This window comes from Coturnix japonica, chromosome 11 (assembly GCF_054131305.1).
Source record: "Coturnix japonica strain WE chromosome 11, WE-NBRP24, whole genome shotgun sequence".
Lineage (NCBI taxonomy): Eukaryota > Metazoa > Chordata > Aves > Galliformes > Phasianidae > Coturnix > Coturnix japonica.
Genome location: NC_140673.1, coordinates 14,704,843 through 14,727,176, shown reverse-complemented (window position 1 = coordinate 14,727,176; position 22,334 = coordinate 14,704,843). Strand labels below are relative to the sequence as shown.

Below are 22,334 nucleotides of genomic sequence, written 5' to 3'. Positions count from 1 at the left end.
GGTTAGGCTGGCTTAGCAGAAGTACGCTGTGCATGCTCACCTCAGGGCAAGGGGAAGAACACCAAGAAGCCTGCAGTGTTAGAAAGGAACATTTTATTGCAAGAGGTTACAGACCTGGCGCTCTGGCCAAAACGTTTCCATTACATTGAAATTGCTACCCACGTATCAGGCAACAGCACCTACAAAGCACGCAGATTGGAATACCTGAACTCACGATGCAGTCGACCTTTTTAATAAGCACTGTTCTAAATAGATGCCTTTCTCTTTCTTTTAACAGATACAGGATTACGTGAACTGGGTATTGGACTAGGAAACTACAGGTTATGTATCCATAACTACTGCGGTAAAAAATTGGAAAAGTCAGTCAATGGTAGTGCTTAAGTGAGGAGGCTCCTTTCACAGCCCTTACAATTCATTACAAATAAGTACTTGTTATTTACTGTTATTTTTTTCCACATTGCAGCCATTTTTTCCCTTTTGATTTTCCAAATCTGGTCAAAGATTAAATTAATGAAAAGCTCCTTTAAAGTATTACTGACTTGTAGGATAACGTAGGATGAGCCAAGAAAAAAGCATTTGTTTCACAACAGCTCTGTAGTAACAGCCCTGTAAAGCCGGCCTTCCCAAGCCCCACGTGCATGCACAGCTCTGAGCCCCAATTCACAACTCATGTTCTTCCTGTGAAGCACTTACCTCAGACCTTGATTTTCCTGAGCATGGCTAAGAATGTGGGACTTCAAACATGAAATCTCTGGCTCAGGACAAAGGTGCCAACCGTTAAAATCCCTCCCTTTGGTACCTTTCCTGCTCCCTCCTCCCTTCCCAGGTAGCTACTGTCTCATATGCACCTTTCCCTCCCATCAAGAAGAGGCCTCAGCCCAGCCCTGACTGCCAGGGCAAGCTGAGCCCCAAGCCAGAAGTTCCAGCAGCATGCAGGGCTGGACCGCCTTGGCTCCCAGGCTCATAGCACAAGCCACACAATCCATGTGAAGCAGCATATGGCCAAAAGGAGTTAAGTGCTCGGGGATGTTTTGCTACTCAGTTTTCATAGTACATACAGCCTGACCACAGCACCACCTGGCAGCGGATACCACACCCATTTCAAAAGCACATTCCCAAAGTCTTGCAGAAACCTCTTTCAAGGATTGCAAATACAGCTATTCTATTATTAAGGACGACTTGGAAATAGCACTGGGACTGAATACACAGCCAGTCCAAAGCGTGGAGCTAAACCTCTGGTTTCCTGACTTGAGTATTCTGACACTTAAAAGCTGCAACTCAAAGGAGCTTTACCAGAAGGTGGGGTAGGTGCAGGAAGAGGAGCGCAACTCCTGATCCATGGAAGACTGTGATGAGGAACCAAAACCAACTGACCACCATTACCAAATATGACAAAACAACTGCAGTCTTTATCCCGAAGCAATACAGCCAAGGTGAGCCAAGTAACACTTGTGCTTCTACGTGCAATTCCAGACATCCTGCTCTTCAGCAGAGTGCCACAGAGCTCCTCTAGCCTAGCAGGACACCCAACACAGTGAGATTCACTCACTGATGCCAAGGTCTAAGCGAGCCACATGGATCTCAAAACATGAGATCTGAATAATAAAGTGACTGATCTAATGAACTCTACCCATTTTATTAGAACCTCTGTAACTCTGGAAAGGTGAGCTTCTATCTCCCAGTAGGCATCAACAAAAGATACTTCCAAGCAACAGAAACCAAATAGCCCCACCTGAGACCTATAAGCTAAAGAAAGCTTGCACACTTTTTGTTTGATCATTCAGTCCACATCAGCTTTATATGCAACAAATTTACTTATCAGAGGACTTCCAGGACTTCTTTCTATATTTCAAAACTATATTATAGCAAGGATCTGGTGTAAGCAGGGCAGGAACATCGACAAAAAACACACAGCTAAGCACCCGGGCAGCTCCAACACACACCCAAAGCCTGCCAATGAAAACAGCTATTTCTAACCAGAGAACATCATTTCGGAACCCAGCCAGGAATTGAGCTTCCTGCTCCTCAGACACAGCCTTATATTTTTGGTGTTCACTACTGTGGCTGAAGGGACAAAATAAATGTAACTAGATTAACTATTACAAATCTAGACAAGTGATTTTCTTTTGTTTTTGCAGATGCTAAATTCTGCACGGTATGGCTTTCCCTTATAAACATTCTAGATAAATATAATTTGCACTTCATTGGATTTTTCATGTTAAACAGCAACAGAATCTGGTGCTCAAAGGCACCCCCTTTTTGGTGACACGAGTAAACAACCACTCAATTAAAGCATTACAAACATTCAAGATGATCCGATTGCTTCCCTCTGTTTCAACATGTTGCTGTAAATATTTCATTTTCACATCATATAAAAAAATCCCACAATTAATTATATACAAGTTCAGAATGTTTTAGTCAGTCTGTACACACACAATATGTCTGCAACACACTTCAACGCTCTGCTTATCTTTCCTAAAATCTCTGAATTAATTTGTATTTCTGGCCTTTTGATGGACTGAGGGGAGTTTTCCAGGTTAAAAACCAGAACAAAGCAGTAGGAATACAATTTGGACAACTACATTTATGTTAACGGCTGGAACTTGTACAGTAAAACACCTGACAGCATTAACTGAATTATAACCTTGCCAGACATAGGATGGCCTTGTCTCAGGACTCCATCCTCCACAACTGCTTGGTTTTAGTTCATCTGTTTGATCTGAGGGTTAACAAACCTGGTGTGTTAACTGCACACGTACGAGGCAGATCGACATCGTTCATATTTTCAACCAACCAGATGTAACGTGTCTGAACAAGTCATTTTATTGCAAGTAAACTTATTTTTACTTAAGATAATGAGAATATTTCAATTTCAAGCAAGACAAATCCATTTCACAAACTTAATTCACACAATGTAAATAAATGCTTCACATTATAGACATTTAGATTTTCTTTAAACCTTTTTTATTTAGAGATTTTTCTGGTAAGGAGATATACCATAGGAAAGCAATTTCACTGGCAGTGAGGTATGTATATACTCTACCAAAATACTCCTCTTGCTTTAACTGCTTTTAACTTTATTTACATATAAGGAAAATATCAATGCATATCCTTGGCTTAACTACAGTATTTGTTACCCTATGTGAGTAAAATGAAATGTTATTTGCATACAAAATTGATTTGTGGAGGAATCTGACTTATGATTTAAACAAAAATCATGTTTCAAAGACAGTTTGAATGAACAAACACAATTCAGCATGACCAAGACACCTGCACCATATTTCCATCCTCACAGCACATTTATTTCAGTAATTCTGTAAGTAGGTCCTTAGCATGAGCATAGTGTTACAGTTTTCATACATATAATCACATCCAAAACAAGCTCTAAAATTTAAGTTGTAAACATTCTCTTCATATGTAGAAACATTTCAACCTGTGTTCAAATCTTCTAAAATGATCAACCTTTTAAACAGAATTATAAATGAAAAGGCTACTCTAACCGTGTAGTGAGCAATGCTTATTAGTACATTTCTACAGTGTTAAATAAAATAGTAGAGAGGCAAACTCCTGTAAGCAAGTCAGACTTTAAGTAAATCATCATAAAGAACAAACTTGTTAACAAAAAGATGCTTTGTAATAAAGAAAGTTGGATCGAATCTACTATGATACAAAAACATAAGGGTAAATACCATCTTTGTTGACAAGTAGGAGGTAGCATGGATGCACCACTTTATTGTCAGTGAGAAATGCAACTGAAGTAAAGAATATTTCCTTACCACAAATTTCCAGTATTATGTACATACGTATCTTAGAAATTTGTTTAGACAAGTTTCCCTCCACTTTTTAGTACAAAAAGCCTCATGTGATTTAAAAAAAACACTTACACACCTAGATAGAAGAGTACTAATTGCCCTATTTGAATGAAACAGTCTCTTGAACTATGAAGTAACATGGTATTTAATGCCCTAAAGTTGAGTAAATTGTATTAGCAGTTCTTGATATCATACAAAACACTACATACATACAAACAAAATATAATATCTTATTTTACTATGTATTTTTTTTTTAATTTTTAATTTTTTTTAAATTTTTTTGGAATAAACAGAGCCTCGATTTGGGTAACACTGCAGAGAACATGGTTTCTTTATTTTATTAAAATCTGTCTTTTAAGTACCCATGTGCAATGATTTAAAAATGGCTGCCATACATGTAATGGTCTTGTACTGATAGTGAACACAGTAACTGACAAAAACATAATAAACCTTAAAAACACATCTTCCACCCTATATAAAATATAAAGACTACTTACTGTAACTGTTAAGTATTCAATTTATTTTGATGTTATCGTAATTCACTTCCTCTATTTTTGCTTTTAGGATTTATAAACATAATTCAGTGTAACAATTTATTTAAAAAAATGACAAAGTATTTCAAATTTACATCCAATTCAAATTGAAAATGTTTTCTTGTTCTATGATGCTGCTTCTGCCATCAGTAAAGAAAATGAAGTTTCAGTAATCGAAGCAGGTTTTTTAAGTAGCGATGTGACTTCAACCATGCCAGCTCCAGTCCGTGGAAGATTTGCGTTGACAATGTGTCGCTGCAAGTGCTTTATCCAGTCTTCTTGAACAGACAAAGGTCCTCGAAAGACCAGACCACAAAACCTATGCAAATATTAAAATTGTTCCATCAAGATATATCTAGCACTGCTCAAAAATTATTCAAACAAAGCCCTTATTTTATTGAAGTCTGCCTCTACATACGTTTAGCTGAAAAGCTTAGAAACTGAGTTCATCTGTAGTAGCCATAAACACAATTCTCTGCAGTTCATACAAGTTATGCTCCTATGTTTGTAATACCAGGAATAACAATCTGATCCTCTTAAGGTCTCTTTTGAAGAACAGAGTATTACTCAAACATGGCCAATAAGATTTTAGCTATAGAAATGGGAGCTGGCAATTTAATAACTAAGTATGACTGATTCAAATTATGTTGTCTGAATTAATGAAAATAATCAACTGCTTTCCCCCTAGACATATCCAGTGTCATCACAAACATTACAGAATATAATCTTAAATATTCCTATAGCCAAAATAAGCAAGCTCTTAAGAACACAGTCTTTCAATTAAAATAACCCTATGTACCTGCATCTGAGTATGTAAACTTCATCAGCACTATGAGGTAATGGCATCATTTTTTTCTTGCTTCCAGATCTTGACCTTGACTTCTTTTGTTTACAGTCCAAAGCTAAGAAGAGAGAAATTTCCATATGTAAAAAGTGATATTTCAGACAGTGTTAAACCAGAGATATTCACTGAGCATTCCCTATAGAAGTGGTGAAAAGATATCTAGCTCCTTGTTATTGTATGTTTAGTTATAACTACATTCCAAAACAATCATAACATGCTCTAAGAGTGTGCTGGTGAAACATCTGATGCCTTCCTCCCCACCTCCACCTCTTTCTTTAAGCACAGCAGTTTGAAAGACTAAATAATCGACATTCAGCATTAAACTGTTGTTTCAGTACCAGCAGGCACCTGCTAACTTCCGGAATTATACAAAAGCAAAGCACCATTGGAAATATCCTTTCCTTCAAAAAACACTGTCAAAATGTGGAAACTGTTCTGTAATTCATATAACGTCGTAAGACCACTCATGTTCAAGCAGGTTGCATCTTCACAAAGTTGTATCTTTCAGCTAATGCAATAAAGAATTTCTAGTTTGAATGCAACACTTGTCATTCGCTTTCAATGATGCAAAACCTTTTTCTTTTCATATAATATGGATGAACTTCGAATGGAACTTCCTCCTCACTCCTGTCTGAACCGTACTGCATCTTGCAAAAAATACGTATTGATCCTCTACAGTAGATGGTATTAGAACAACCAACATGGATGGCAAGGCCATCTTTTTAAATTCCGTCTGTTTGAAAGCATTTATGAAAGTAAATGTGTGTTATCTGAAAACACATAGCAAGCAGGTTCAATTAGCATTCAAAAGTTTACACCTTCCATAAACAGGTGCAACGGGAATCTACAACAAAACCTGGAGATTCTAGAATGTAGCCAAAGTTGGAGGATGAGGGCGTTAAACTGAGTTAATATTGGTACGATGAAAACAGCTGATAAGGCTCAAAAAAGACAAGAAGTTTGGGACTGATAAGTGTTATCTAGCTACACTGTATTCCAAAAACACAAGATACTCACACTAAAACTACACAGAAATCCGAAAGTCAGTAATGAGTGATATTGATACTAAAAAGGCACATGCTATGCTACTGAGACATCTTAACAATGGAATTCAAAAGCTGTTAAACTTGCCTAAGTTCTGACTTGTGTAACAGAAAACAGAAAAGCTTAGTATCCTGAAGCATAAGACGTCATCTGTGGAGGCAAAACATGCTGATTTAAAGAACATACAAACAGGCTCAATTGCATCCATAATTCCTCTTATGTCTTCCAAAAAATCACCTCTCAAACATCGTTTTTACCCTGTAGCTAAACCTTAAACTTGTAGACACAGTGAGCACTTCCCATTTCCATCCCCAGACTGAAGATTCTCAGAGTACCTCAAAAAAAAAAAATGAATGATTTTTGGAGGTTTGAAGGAACCAGAGAACGAATCAGACTGTGGACAAGTAGAAAAGGAGGAGACACCAACCTAAAGAAACTTCTTTCAGACTTTCAGACTCTGGGTGAAGCCACCATTATAAAGATGAGCCTCAATAGTGTTGTTTTTTTCCTGACAGTACCAAGGGAAGCAAAGCAGTCTCAATATAAGGCCAGTGAGAAAGAAACGGCCAAGACAACTTCTGAAAAAGTGAACAGGCAAGGGGTCCTTACTGTTTTATGTTCTCATCAAAAAGATACCCTTTACATAATTAGGAAGGAAAATCACTATCTTTAAAGCTTTAGGAACTACTGAGTAGTATAAATATGTCACATATTGCAACACCAGTAACATCATCACCAGAAATGTAAGCAGACAAAATACCAAAACCTCGAGGCTGATTCTCTGAAGAGAATTATTTGTATGAGGGAAGACTTATCTCAAGCAGTTGTTACAGCACAAGTTCTGCCACTGCTGATTTTGCAAAATGCCACGTGAAGGAAGGAAAAATTACAAGTCATTATTTGCTTTGAATGCAAAGGCATCCAGGAGCTGCACCGGATGTTAGTTAGCTGATGATGTCAGTTGATACAAATGAGCAGAAAAAACAGTAGACAACAGGCTCCACCTAGAAAAGCCCAAAGGCATTTGAAACAAGAACTGGCTTGATTTCTTCATGTTGGCAAACTTAAGACATTCATTCTCATCAAGAAATTTGATTCTACTCACACACATCCCAAGCATTTCAGAGTCTTCACCTTCTTATTTGGTTTTCTGTAACAGAGCTCCCAAATAGTTTTAAGCATTTGTATATTCTTCTAGGAAAAAAACCCTCTGAACTACTATGAAATCAAATGGACAGCAACACAGATAAACAAGCAATCATAATACACTAGAAGTAGTAGTTACTACCTCCTTGTAAGGTATATTTTCCCAAGAACAATTAAAAAAAACCAAACAACCAAAAATAAAAAAAGCAAACCAAAGCAAAACAGACATATGGATATCTTTGCATCATTTACAACAGACATGCTAGACAGAGAAAATACAAAAAGAAGAGCAAAAAATATAATGAGACTTCAAGAAAAACAATAATCAGATCACTCAATGCATTCTTACAATAATTTAGCAAGGACTGGACATAGAACACATGCCCAGAAAGAAGCTGCTATTAAAAACACAAAAAATACTAAGTTATCAAGGACACAAACCAGTAACTGTCATATTAATTCCACTTTTGTCTATCAAGAGAGTAACAACTTTAAATGAAATTACACGCCACACCTGCTTACACACTGCTGGTATGATGCCCACAAGCATTGCGAGCATCAAATAAGGCAAGCTATTGTTTCGTCTGTAACAAAGCATGTTCTGATCAAAACTCTTCCAATACCTTTGCTGTAAAACAAAGGATGACTTCAGCAGAAAGTGTTTTTAGCACTTGCAGGAAGAGACCAAAGATAATGCAGTCCTTGCAACAGAAATTCAGACCGTACTTGCAGCAAACTGCCAAAGAGATGTAGGAGCTACCTATAATTATGCCTACTTTGTGCTAAGACAGTTCTTGAAACTATTAACCTTTGTTATTATGGGCCTTTCTTCATAAAGGACCAGTTTTCTTCAAAAGGAAGCATCCTTCCTTCAAGTTTGGCCACCTGCTGCTTCCCAGCTGCTGATTCCAAAAGCCTTTTGTGAACAAGTTGTACCACTTCATCAATACTCTGATACAGAGAGAAAACTCATGTAAAACAGAGGAAGATAACCAAACTCTGGAGTAAACTTCTTGAGGCACTCAAGTCCAATTTGATCATGTTTAGAAAAACACGTGATATCAAAAGGCTGTGTATAAAAACCGACTGCATCTGTGATAGTTTATCAAGAAAGACTGACAAGTAGATGGAGATAAGAGGTTACAAGCAGTATGTCTAGGACAATATGAAGTATGAACATCACAACTGGAAATCCTTAATTCCATGATCTTTGGTCTGAGTCTCAAAATTATGCTAACCTGCAGCTCCACTTAATATCCTCCAAAGTGAAACACCTTTCACCTTTCCTTTCACTATACTGAAGCTCAGTCTTTATGAAGATTACTTGACTTTTGTCATAGAATATGACACAAGTTGAACAACTGCATACATAAGTGACTCCCATTAACCATTTAAAAACAGTGCCAAGCTAGAAAAATATCCTTCTTGTGTATTTATTCACTGATTTGTCAAATTCAATGATTTTTTACTTTGTCTCATTATTGCCAAGTACAATGCTGAAGAAAGCCAGATTTTTTACACACATACACACATATATATATACGAAATTCTCCAGTTATTTGGTTCTCTGAAGGATTTTATGCAATGCTACATTTAGCCCACTGTGCTGGCTGATCAGCATCAAATAAAGATGTGCAAATCCAGCAGATCTCCGATCCCTGATGTGGTCACACACACTTTCACAGCAAACTTCTTGAAGCTACAATTGCACTATTAGAAACTATTTGGAAAGGTGGTGGCCACAGAAATCACTACCTGAGCCACACTGCTGGCTCCAAGTCAAAGTCCTTACTGTATATTATTGTTCTCTCCCAAACTTCTGGGAGAGTACTCACCATCTACAGAAGCAGAGACCAAAGAGAGTGACTGACTCCCAGAAAATGACAGCTGTTAAGAAGAGATTGAGTAGGAGGACAGAGAAAGAAAAAGAGAAGATGTGAAAAGCCAAGGTGTAAGACAGAACAAGCAGATTTCAAGTAAGAAGAGAAGCCTGGTAAAAAGAAAAGAAAGGAAGCTGGATATACAACTGCACCAAGAAGGGCAGGATGCATTTAGAAGATTCTGCACAGGTCTGTTTGATAATTATAAGAGCCAGTTTGACACACACTCTGAGAAACGTGAGAAGACCATCATGCAACCACTAATGCAAAAGCCAGTAATTATACAAACGAACTCAGTGAAGCATTCGCTATGCTAAGCACAGATTAAGCTTAGTAACAAACACTAATTCTGAACAGCCAACAGCTGGAGAGTTCCACTTCGGAGTGTTTTTCTCCTGAGCACATTCTCAACATTTACCATTATGTAACTTTTATAACTGAGTTATTACTAAAAATGTCAAGTTGCATTAAAAGAATGCAACTGGTAACATTGACTAAACGAAATCAAGCTGCTGATTCTGAAGAAAAAGGGCATCTGCTAGAAAAGCAAGATGATAACCCATCTACTGAAAACATACCAGTCAAACTGAAAAATTGAGCAGACTAGCGCACATACTAATGTAGCCTTGGGACAGCTCTCACTTAGGTGACTTGTACAGCTTACTGTACTTCTTTTGCTAAACAGTAACACCTACATAGCTCCCAGAACAACTGCAAAATCATAGAAGAACTAGAGCTTTCATGTTTGCATACATTTATTTAATGACACCAAGAAACTAAGACATATACGGCATTCCTGCCCATGGCAGGGGAGCTGAAACCAGATGATCTCTGAGGATCTTTTCAACTCAGGCCATTCTGTGATATGCAACAAATAAGATTTCTTTATGGCCGTTTGTTATGTTTCAGAAGATGTAAGAAATCACCTCAGGAAAACTGAAAAAGAAACCTGTACAAATGTATTGTCATTGTTTCCCTAAGAGTTCCAAGCTGAAGCCAAGCAGAAGATGTCTGTAAGTGGCTCACAACCACAACTATTTTTTTAAAAAGACAGACTGCAATGTGCCCAAGCACAACACTCAGCGAAGTTTTATATCTGTGTGTGCCAATGAAACCTTGTAAAGCTGTCATCCTCCTAGCAAAACTTCCGATATACAGAGGAGTAGCAGGAAAAAAAAACCCCAACAGTTTAAAAGTGTATTATTTGGTCTATTAGATTTACACTGAGCTTGCTCAAATGAAGAGTCAATGAGCAAACAGTCAAATTTATAACTTCTGTAAATGTGCAAAGCTTTTAATGGCAACTACTAAATAAGCACATGTGCATAACATTACAGCCATAACTTAAGTCTCCCTTAAGTCACCATTTTCAGTGAAATGCCTTTACCTGTATGGCACAGGCCATTAATCTCGATCAGCTCAACCTTCTGAGATCACAAGCAAGTTTTGGTTTTTTTGTTAAGCTCTCTTTCTAGCTTTATTTTAAACTAACTTCTAGTTCCAGGGATACAAGGCCCAGGAGGTTTAAGTTTGTAAAAAGAAGGTTTCAACTGCTCAGATGAGCATGCTATTATTAGCTTGCAAACTGCTCCTTAAAAACCACCAACAAAAAACCCAACAACCACAACACAACACCACAAAACAAAAAACTTCCAAAGCTTCATCCACATTTCCTATTTAGCTGATGTGAAAGGAGCTTCTCTAGGACCCAGGCTCTGTGTACTAGTTTCTTTGCCTTAGTGTCTCCTTCATTTAATAACTGGTAGATTTTAACATGCAATTTAAATATAGTTATATTTACCAGTAGGTACAGAAGCAAAAAACTCAGCCCAGGGCTAGCACCATCAAACAGCAGCAGTGGTAAAAGAAGTCCACTATCACCACGTTTCCATTGTGTAAACATGAAAACTTTCAGAATCACTAAAATCATATTCTCTTACACAGTGGATATTGGTGCAACTGTTTTCATTCTGAATCTACCTTATTATATCATTATGTATAACAAGACCTGGCATCCACAGGCTCAGTGTGTAAAATACATTTAAATGTTTTCCAGCCTGTCACAGAGAAGGCCTGAAACTATTTGTTATATAATATCATAGCATAACAAATCGCATCTACACATAAAAAATGAAATTTTATATTTTTCCAGCATTATGTAAATGCCTGTGCTTGTCAATGCAGGAAACTGACTGCTGCCCTTCCGAATTACTTCACAGTTTAAAATTCGTTTTCCTCACTAAATTCCATGTTTGCTCCCCAGCTTGCTGCTGACCATATAAAATCCCACTAATCTAAGCAATACTCCAAGTAAACTCAGGAATCTGCCTACAGCCAAGAAAACTGCATGTCTTTGGAAATGAGTCAAAATATGGAATACTAGAAGATCTTCAATATACGTGTGTTTTAATTAAAAATGCATTAATAGCAGTGCCAAGCGCTGTACCACACTCACTCTATTGTCAATCACTCCATGACTGGTTTGTGAACCAAACAAAAAATGAAAACAGCTATATGTACTATGTTGATTGAAATATACGAGTTGGAAAATTACTTGGTTCTTCCGTTTTTAGCTACAGTATTCTTAGTAGCTATATGCAATATAATTATTTCTTAATGTTTTTAATTTTTGAGGTGCTTATAAAGACTTTGTTAGATGGACAACTAGTTGGTTTGGAAATTGTGATATCGTGGGAGAATGAATTTTGAGTGAACATCTCTTAGTTTTGCTTACACATACCTTAAGTGTTGGATCCAAAATAAATGAGTAAGAATGAAAATCAGACATGAGAGTGGACAACAGCAACATATCTTTGTTTACAAGTTGCTGAAGTTGTATGGCAAATAAACTGTTTATCAACGGAAGCTTCAAAATTATTTTGAATTAACATATGCTTTTGTCCAGTCTGATGAGGAAAATGTATCATAGACAGACTTTGCTTTTACATCTGTAACAAAACATACCTGTCCCAGTCAAAAGTCCAGCACTCTTCTTTCGTGCATAAGCGCGTAAGTGGTTGGACAGGCTAACAGCACTTGTAAACGTCGTATTGCAATGCACACACGTTCTAAGCTTCACAGGCATACCTATCATTCAAAAGAAAACTATAATCCAGTTCTCTCTTCAAAAAATGAAATTCTCAAAGCGTTGTAAAAGGTTTTCTGTAATAAAGATGGTTTTAAATATATTCATTGCATTGATGCAATTGTTTAGTATATTAGGAGGATCGAAGTTAACCGTCATTAGCTTTCCACGTAGTGCTTTAAGCCAAACCTTGTTATTTGAAAAGAACAGAAGGAAGGCAACTTGAACCCATTAGGCTACTCTGCATCAGGCTACTAACAAATTCCTACAGATCTCCGTATCACGAAGCTCTATTCCCAAAACACAATCCTGCAATTTGAATAGCACAGTACTGTTGAGAAATTTCAGAGCTTGTAACATTTCCAATAAAGAGAATTTTAAAAGTCTGGTTGACAAAGCGGTAATTAAAAGCGTTTTACCCATAAGATAGAAAGGCTCAATACTAAATTAGGCTACTGTTGAAGGCTTAGAGAGAAAGGTGGTAAAGCACATAACTGAACAGCTGTTAGACAAAACATTTTGTTGAGTGCCTTTTCTGTTCATTACTTTAGATGCGTCACCAATAATGAAAGTTAACAATTCAAAGTTTTTTGCTAAAATCTCTGTGCTAAATAACCAACAAAGCAGCATGCTTTTATCACAGGAAAACAGAGAAAGTGAAACAATACTGAACCCCTCACTTACCAGACAAAGAAAGCATTATTACTTCTCCCCTGCTCAACTTTGCCATAATGTTCTCCCCTCATTTTACTAAGGATATACTGTTTCCAGTTCTCCACTAATAAATTATTAGAAGAACAGATAAAAAAGCCCAGTCTACTCAGAAAGAATGCCTCTGCTTGCAGGTAGGAAAGAATCTTATTCTCCATCAGCACACAGAAGACGGGCAGTTTTTTTCAGTCAAATTAAAGAAGAAGGCCTGGTTGGTTTAAAAAACAAATAACAACAAGAGAAAGAAAGAAAAAAAACACAAAACTTTTTGAAAACTAGAAACAAGATTAGAAACACTTGCCTTCTTAGGAAGAACTGAAGAATTTCAACTCGATGCTAAATGTTTTCTCACCAACTCAACTGGCACAGTGCGATCGTTAGTTGTCAAACTGTTACCTCAGCCGCAGATAATTACAGGGCACCATACATAACTGTTAGTATTATGTAAGCACGTGTTCATTTTAACCTGATTGTTCATTGCAACCAAACAGGCGCTGCTACCCAGCACTCAGCAGTAAATATTAAACAGACAGCAATAACAGTGCCTGTTTTAGCAAGCTCCTCCTCTAGCTCGGTTTCTCAAATAATTAAGCCTGTCAAAGACACACCTTCCTGTATAAAGTAACCTCCTTACTTCAACAACAACCACATATATCCACATGACGTTGAACATCATTCTGTTCCACATCTGCCATTTTAGAAAGCCACCTCAAGAAACTGATCGCCACACTTCCATAGTCCCTTAAAATAACTTCCGAGTACACTGGACTTCTTATTTCTTTAAGGGCAGACAAGAATAGAGGTGAAAAAAACTACAAAGCACTGCCAATTTTAGTAACCTGCACTGGGTACTAATGAGAATACCATTAAAATAACAGAACCAAAAATGTCAGGAGTATAAAACTAAGATCCTTCTCAGCCTGAAGAGTCTTGCAGCACCGTAAGGTGGTGCTCCAACAAGAAACAGGTAAATGTAAGTTCTACATACACACTGAAAAGAATCCTCCTAGAATTTCCCAAGACTAGAAATAAGTCTTAGTGACAAGTAGGTTAAAAACATCACTCTAAAAAAACTGCTTTGTAAGTACAGAGTAACTAGAAAGTTGATTACAGAATTGCTTCATCAGCACAAGTCTCAGTGCAGGGAACATCTTTGTCCCCATCAGTCAGATGCTGCATATCAGAACCCTACCAGCTACAGCTGTATTCCAACTAACACACATCTTAGCTCAGGACAGACAGACCTTATTAAATAAAGGATCAGTTTCTCAGAGCAGCCACAATTTCAAAACAAATAATGATCAATCTACGGTGTAAGAGCACGTTTGCCTAAAAACATCACAATTAGTCAAGAGAAATTAACCATTTTAAAATACTGCATGCTAATAATGGCATCCACAGTTCTGTCAGTTCGAGCAAATGCTGCTTTGCACAAACCTCCAAGATTTAAATGATGTGATTCTCAAACCAGTAGTTTTAAAGCCCAGAAACAGGGCCACAAGCCCAAACATTTCAGAACTGTTAAGTCTACCAAATATGCCCGGACACTTCAACATATGGTTACTGCAGGATCTGTCTTCTTCCACTTTTAGGCTCGTTTTGTGCCCGCTTTGAATCTGTAAGCCCAACCATATGAAGAACAGAGGTACTACATTCTGTGTCAAAGGCCCTCAGTACTGAACATTCACTTAAGAAAAAATACACAAGAAAAATTTCTTGTGCTACCTCTCGCAGTCAAGATCCTCTGGAAACGAAACAAGAATTAAATAAACAAATTCCCAATTAAAATCCTCTGCACTTGTACAGTTTCTGTGAATTAAAACATTTGTTTGGAAATGCTGTCAAGACAGCGAGAAACACCTTCTTACCTGACTGCATAGTCAAGTCCATTTTTTGTGGCTGATACATCAATGGACTGTCTTCATTTAATGGAAGAACACATTTCTGAACAAACCTCTTTCTCGCAGTTTGATTATGAATCTTTTGAGAAGAAATACCAGGACTCCTTTCTTCTCCTAACCTTTTATTTTTCAGAAGTTCTATCAGTGTAAGTGACTGATTTTTTTTTTCATTATGTAGTACTGCTTTTGTTTCATCACATTCATTTAGGAAACTCAGCCCTTCTTCCTCTGATGCAGACACAGATATATCTTCAGTCTTTAGGCCATTATGGTATGCTTCGAGAGGTAAAACATTCTGAGATAAAAAGTCATCATTTGATGCAAATTTCTGAGCAACAAAGGGTCTGGGAATAACACGGCGACTATTCAAAGCCTTTAGTATTTTTTCATACTTCTCTTCATTTTGCATCATCTCATTCAAAACACAGATCGGAGACTTGTGTGCATCCCACTTGGTTTTGCCAAGCCTCTTCAGGTGTCCTCTCACATGATTTGACAATCCAATTTTAGTATCAAACCAGCCTCCGCAAAGCTGACACGTGTGCTCAGAGGAAGTTTCAGATTTCTCAATTGCTACAAAGAAAATAATTTTCATGTATTTTGACAATTATGTACTGTTAAATATTAAAATAGCAAATCACAAGGACGAAGAGAGGCTTTACAACAAAATAAAGCAAGTCTCGTTTAGTGCTCAATTTAGTGCACTTTGTCCCCTCTACACCAAAACTTAAAAAAACAACAACAACAAAAAACATATTAAAAAAGCACATACCTTTTCTAACACGTTTAACAGGAGTTCCTGTTCCAGTTCTTTTAAAATGCTGCATTTTGTCACTTGTTGCTATCTGTTCTGGTGAAACAACATGACGGGCTTCATAACTTAATCCAGCTCTGTGAAGGTGTCCTCTGACGTGGTTGGACAATCCAACACCTGTTTCAAAGGTTGCTGGGCAGTATGGGCAGGACTTCTTTTCAAGTGACAAATCAGTCCAATGGAAAACTGAATTATGCTTTGGCAATGCAGATCCTACATTTTCTAAATTCTGCGCATCATGCAAATCATGCAGGAAGTTACTACTCTCAGCATCTTCGTAATACTCAAAATAAAAGCCATCATTCTGCTCATAACTAAGTGAAGATTTATCACCAGCTTCATGATCTTCCATTTTACCTTTGAAAATGGGGAATAGGCTTACATGCTCCTGATTAATATCACTGTAAGATTCATCCTCCACAGACCGCGTAGTGTAATCACACAGTTCAGCATTATCCCATGAACTTTCATCCTCCGTTTCATAGCTGTCTTTTTTTTCAGCAGAGTTAAGTCTCTGTAAAACAACAACAGCCATTTTATGCAGAAAATCTGAACAGCAATCCAAACCATCTCCTGTAACAGTGCCATCCCTCCTTAACCACTCATTGCGGCTACCTGCTTATTATCTTTATAGCCTTCCGCTCCTTTGCAATTAAGATTATTTGACTCCACGACAAAAAATTATTACAGATGCTACTTTAAGAAAATAAACGTAAAAAAACCTCACAGAGATGGACTCTTAAATGTAAAGGATAAGAATTAGTATATTTCTTAACCACTGTAGTTTTCATATTTAGGTCTACGTAAATAATTATCGCTTGCTTTGACACTAGCTCTCTGCTTTGCTGCGGAGAGTTTCTGGCCACTGCTATTTCTAATCAAAAGGGTCTCGTCTGGAGAATTTAGATTGCACACACTTACAGATGACTGTGAAACGCTTTTCCGAGCCTTCTGTATCCTGTAGGGTCTCTTGTGAAGTTTTCCGAAGTTACCGGACTGTGAAGTAGAGCCAAATGATCGTTTTACATCTTGTTTTAAAACTGAGTTCTTTGGAAACGTAGAAGATTGCTTGATCAACTGTTTTGTCCTGCTACCAAAATCTAAAGATTCTTCTATTATGCTGCCTTTCCTTTTTTCTAGTCTAAGATGGCTACCAAAGGGATCGATGCAAGATGCTGGATGCAAATATTCCATGTGTTTTTTTAAAATGCTTCTAGCTGAAGTTGTAAATGGACACATCTTACACATGTACGTCGATGACTTCTTTGAGGATCCTAAATATGGATCTTTCATGGATGCCTTCTTCTGTGACTTCCTCTGGGACATGTCACTACCAATAACAGAACACTTGACTACTGCTCCATGAGCAATCCCTCGATGGCATTCAAGTTCATTTTCTGTCACAGCCATGAAATTGCATTCCTCACAGCAATAGTATCTTTTATCTTTTTCATGGGTCTTTGCATGCTGTACAAACGTTTTGGGACAATTGGTACCAAATACGCACTGTGGGCACTGCAATCGTGCACTCCTACCCTCATCCTGAAGCTCTTTCAGCTCGCGGATTTCTTCCATCAGTTTCTGTCTTCTTTCTTGGTGAATTATCATGTGTTTAAGAAGTGAATTACGATCTCTAAATGTCCTTCCACATTCCCTACAAGCATAGGGCCTGGGGACATTGAGATGTCGGAAATGGCTGTTCCCATCTAAATGGTACATCATATGCCTATGCAGATGTTTCTTCTCCCTAAAATTCACATTGCACTTTGTACAGGGATAAAATGATGGTTCATCAGTACTGAAGGTAGATGGTGATTCAGAATCATTCTGTTCACATTTATTTTTTAAAGTATTGGAAAGAAAAGTGCTAGTGTGAACAGGAGAAGCATCCTCTGCACAGCTACCAGTGGGACTATAAATGAGCTGCTGGATAGCATCAACAGCTTCCAGCTCTTCATCGGTGGATTCAGGCTTTACTTTACTCAATGAGTACTTCTGAGGTTCTACTATTTGTAGCTCCTCATTCTGTTCTAAGAAGTCAACAGTTAGCAGTTTTGACTTACTAGGGATATAAGTAGTATCACCAAAACAGTCTTCAGTATAGCGTGTTATTTTACTAACATCCATTTTTCTTTTTCTCTTTTTTTCTAAACCTACTTTACAGTGAATGGGAGACTTCTCTATTGTTTCTTCATTTGTCATAAGAAACTGTATAAACTCTTTTTGTGGATCCCAGCTGGGTTCACATCCCGATCTGAAACCACCTGTACCTGAGGAAATGCCTGTTAATGCATCAACACAATCGTCTTTTACCAGTAAATTTTTATCATCCTCACAAACTTCTACTTGGCCTACTAAAGTGCTGTCTACACTATTTCCTACTGATTTCTGTGAATCACAACCAACTGAAGCAGAGGTAGGTACATTTTTAATGGAATGAGTCATGTTCTTAGCATGTGCTACATCAGGTAACAAAAATAAAACTTGGTGCTGATTTGAATTTTCTGTTGTACTCTTTGCAGGCAGCTGAAGATCATGAACCACCGTCAAAGTTGAGCAGGAATCTGTATGATGACCTACAGGCTGTCCAGTGGTTAGTGAAACACTGCCTTTATTCATAATGGAAGTTTTTGTTGAGGTGGAGTGTGAAACTGGTCCATTAACAGCAGTTCCTCTAGACAAGATAAAGTTTTCACTAGAAACAGTAGGAGCACCAGTGTGTATAAATAGAGAAGTCTGGCCTCCACTTAAGGCTTTTTCAGATCTGTCCCTGGATAGCTCCTCAGGCAGAGTCAATGTATTGTTTTTCTGAAACAACGCGTCACTCTCTTGTGATTCAGGAATGCCACCTTCCTCCTCAGATACAAAATCACATAGGATTTCCTCTTCTTCTTCTTTAGCACCAGTAACTTCAGTATTTATCACTAAATCATCCATGTTGCTGGTCTGTCCATTAAATACATTTATACTAAAACAAACAAACAAACAAAAACACACAACAAACAAGCAAGAAAGGAATCAGAATCACAGAAATATAAGAATGGCAATTTTAATTTACTATTTTCTCTAGGTCTGTGCTCCTTCACACTGTAATCAGAATGTTTTAAATAAAAAAAAAAAATTCTAACAAGTCCAAGACGTTTTACATTAATCAATAAAGGAACCAAAAACTGTGTACTTTTTGCTAGGCTATATTAATAACCATACAGCACTGTCTAGCATTATCTGAGTCCAAAATGAGATATGGTTTAGTGGCTTGTGGTAGCAATGGTAATAGAAGTACGGTTGGACTAGATGATCTTGTAGGTCCTTTCTAACCCTGTGATTCTACGATTCTTTCAAAGCACCTGTATACAGCTGACATAATGATACACATAAACATGTAAACCCTTTACTTGGGTATTAACAGAAAATACTTTCAACTAACTAGGCCAATTTTGGACATGTAATTAACGATGCAAACATAGCAAAAGACCAAATTCACCAACTAAATGTTTTCCCATTATGTTCTTAAGAAACAGCTCTCCTTGCTTTTAGACAAATACATAAATCAGATCCTGCTGATGTTCTGAGCCCATTCAGGATGGTAAGCAAATAAAACAGCATTTTCTTAAAGGTGGAAAAAAGCAGTTAGAAAAATACTTACTTAGGATTTATCTACCTAATGAAATCACCATGTTGAATTCAGTGTATGACAATGACAGTATCCATTAGTACAGAGAATATTACGTATTAATTCTTCACGTGTGTTAAGTATGCCTTTCTATAAGCAACTTTTGTTTTACGCACCAGGTAATCTACCCAATGCTTACTGGGCTCAAAGAAGCTTCCTGCATATGGGTCTTGAGAGCACAGTAAGCATTAAGGCATTAGAACATCCACCTGGGAGATGGAAACATTTATCTGTTTTACAGAAAACACGTTATTTTGCCCTTGAATAGTACTTTTATATTTTAGGGGATTTATGTCTGCCATCACATACTTAGTTTCAGATATTAATCAACATTTTGAATAAAGAATCCTGTTAAGTGAAGTCATTACCTAGGCTCTTTGAATTACGGTGTTATAACTCACAACAAATGTCCATGGCTCCTTGCAGTGGTCCTTCTTCAAAATCTAGGAAGACCACGCTTGACATCCTTTTTTCCTAAGGACAGAAAATAAGCTGTTTAAAGGGCACCAATTCCATCTTTATGTACTGCACACCAAAATTAATTCAGAGCTATTAGTTTTTCCAATTCAACATGATAACTGTCCATGTAATTCAAAGCTAGCCAGAGCTTCATGAAATTCTGCACTCCTCAGATCAGCAAAATGACAAAATAATCTAATCTCCTTAAAGTTTCTCAATAACAAACCTCAGAATACTGTTTTTTTTCTTAACCATTTTGAAGAAAAATACACTGTATATGTAGTACAAATAAAGTGGAATAAAAAACTTTTTACAGTGAGAAGTTCAAGAAGTGTTTTCTTTGCTACCCAGTTACTGATCTACTCAATTTAGCAATGCAGCTATACTCACCTCAGCTGCATAACAAATGCCTAATGCATAAGAAACAACTGTATTTATTACACTACTTATATGTCCTAATGCATACGTTCAAGTAGATGGTCCTGATATCTGTCTTCATTTAGTAGATTTCTGAGTGTCTTTGCTCTTTTCAGATGAGCCAGTTTCTACACAACATGAACTTCCAATAACATCCTATTCACAGTATCATCCTTAAATGGTGATAATGCACCACCCAGCAGGAGTCTTTACAACATAAACACGAGTCAGAAAAGGGTACTACAAACATTCACTATAAATCAGTAGTGAAAAATCAAATAAAAGAGGGGAAAGCTCTGAAGACACAGAACTGCTCAAATGATTTTATTACTGAACAGCATAAACTCCATTTAATATTAGGCAGCAGACTATAAGACGTTCCCAAAAAGTTTAGAAGAAAGACAGTAAGCCAGCTTTTGTGACAGTAAGTCAGCGGGGGCTGGACTCGATGATCTCTGGAGGTCCCTTCCAACCCCTACAATTCTGTGATTCTTTTCCTGAAAGTTGTGCATTTTCTTCATTTTGTTACTGCAGATGTAGACAAGTGCATTCTCAGTCGATTTCAGAGCCTACATTAGCTTTTCTCAACAGGAAGCAATGTTGCTAACAAAGTGGTAAATTCAGTGTTAATGAGTGGCTTCACTGCTACCACCTCGGAGGTAAAATCTTCCATGTTCCAAGTTCCACCCATCTGTTGTGGTGTTAGGGGTTCAGAGGAAGAACAGACGCTTCCCATTTAAAGCAACCCCACTGGTAGCCCCCAAACAGCAGGGAGGCTGACTGAGAACATGGAGAATGCAGCCCTCATTATCAAATGGCTCCTGAAAACTTCTCACAGGTTTCCAGGGTGAAGACAAAATCATGCTGCTCCATATACAAAAACTACATGCATTATTGTTAAAACCTGAGTTAAAACAAGGTGGAGAGCACACCATACAACCACCTCAAACTTCAGAGCTATCATGAACAACAACCAAAACATTACATCATGCAACCTCAAAAGAGACTCCCTTCTGTACTGTGTATTTATGGAGACTGTGAACTATTCCATATGGATCTGATCAGAAGACATCTATGGTAATATGACAGTCCCTACAGATTTCAGGCTTTGAATTAACACTTAGCTGCTTACCATATCGATAATATTGCTGTTACATTTTAATAATTTTCTGCTAATTAACACATTTTTCCAGCTATTGGGGTTGTACAATCCACTATGAGGTGTGCAGGACAACAAGAGTGTAAGCATTTTTAACAGGGTATTTAAAAAAAAAACACAAAACACATTCTTAGTTTTGTGAGTATTCTGATAATAGGGAGCCTAAATGCAGCACTGCACACATAGGAACTTGCTCAATAACATTGATTCCACACAATGCCGTTACTTTTGAGAAGAACATTACTTTACTCGTGCCATTCAGGAAGCACGATATCCAGACTGAAATGCTACGTAATGCCAAACAACTTGGAAAAAAAAAGAAAATCAATCATTGAAACAACAAAGACTTAACGAGGAGTATACAATAATCTTTGCATGTTGGCAGCACAGTTTTATAAGTAACGCTTTCTATACCATATTAGAAATACACATTGTACTAGTTCTGTCAAAATATATGGTAATTAATCCTTAGAGTACTTGAAACATAAACACTGAGATTAAACTTCAAATTTAATATTGCAAACAGTGCTTGCCAGATCCTCTACAGCTTATTTTTTATTTAAGAACATATACATAGAAGATGAACATGAAACAGCAGAGCAAAGAAAGCCTACATAAGCCCAACAATTCTAGGCTTGTACCTTGGAAACACTTCAAAATACTAATTTTTTATTTTAAAATAAAATTTATTTTTATTTATTTCTATTATTGTAGGTAAACCTAGAAGGAATGAAGCATGGTTAACAGTGTTGTTCCTGAATTAGGCGATACACTGTTTATTATAGTGGCATTATTTCATTTTCAAAAGAAGAAAACGACCAATTATTCAGCCAACTAAACCCAATTCCAACTGATT

General features: G+C 37.2%; 1 protein-coding gene across 37 annotated transcripts in view; it reads right to left on the bottom strand.

The window, feature by feature from the left end:
• Positions 1-76: 76 nt before the first annotated feature.
• Positions 77-22,334, bottom strand: part of ZNF644 (zinc finger protein 644) — a 68,222-nt gene continuing 45,964 nt past the window's right edge. For 13 of the 37 annotated variants that reach the window (XM_085511357.1, XM_085511364.1, XM_085511353.1 and 10 more), the window contains 5 exons: positions 19,812-19,917; positions 15,729-18,738; positions 14,924-15,529; positions 5,145-5,247; positions 77-4,664 (listed from right to left, as the gene is read on the bottom strand). In XM_085511357.1, the coding sequence (XP_085367483.1) occupies positions 4,472-4,664; positions 5,145-5,247; positions 14,924-15,529; positions 15,729-16,305 (1,479 nt within the window). In that variant the 5' untranslated portion in view covers positions 16,306-18,738; positions 19,812-19,917 and the 3' untranslated portion in view covers positions 77-4,471. Of the gene's footprint in view, positions 4,665-5,144; positions 5,248-6,320; positions 6,384-12,223; positions 12,347-14,923; positions 15,530-15,728; positions 18,739-19,811; positions 19,918-22,334 lie in introns of those variants that run through there. The other 24 variants (XM_085511372.1, XM_085511367.1, XM_085511368.1 and 21 more) reach the window with 9 other exon arrangements.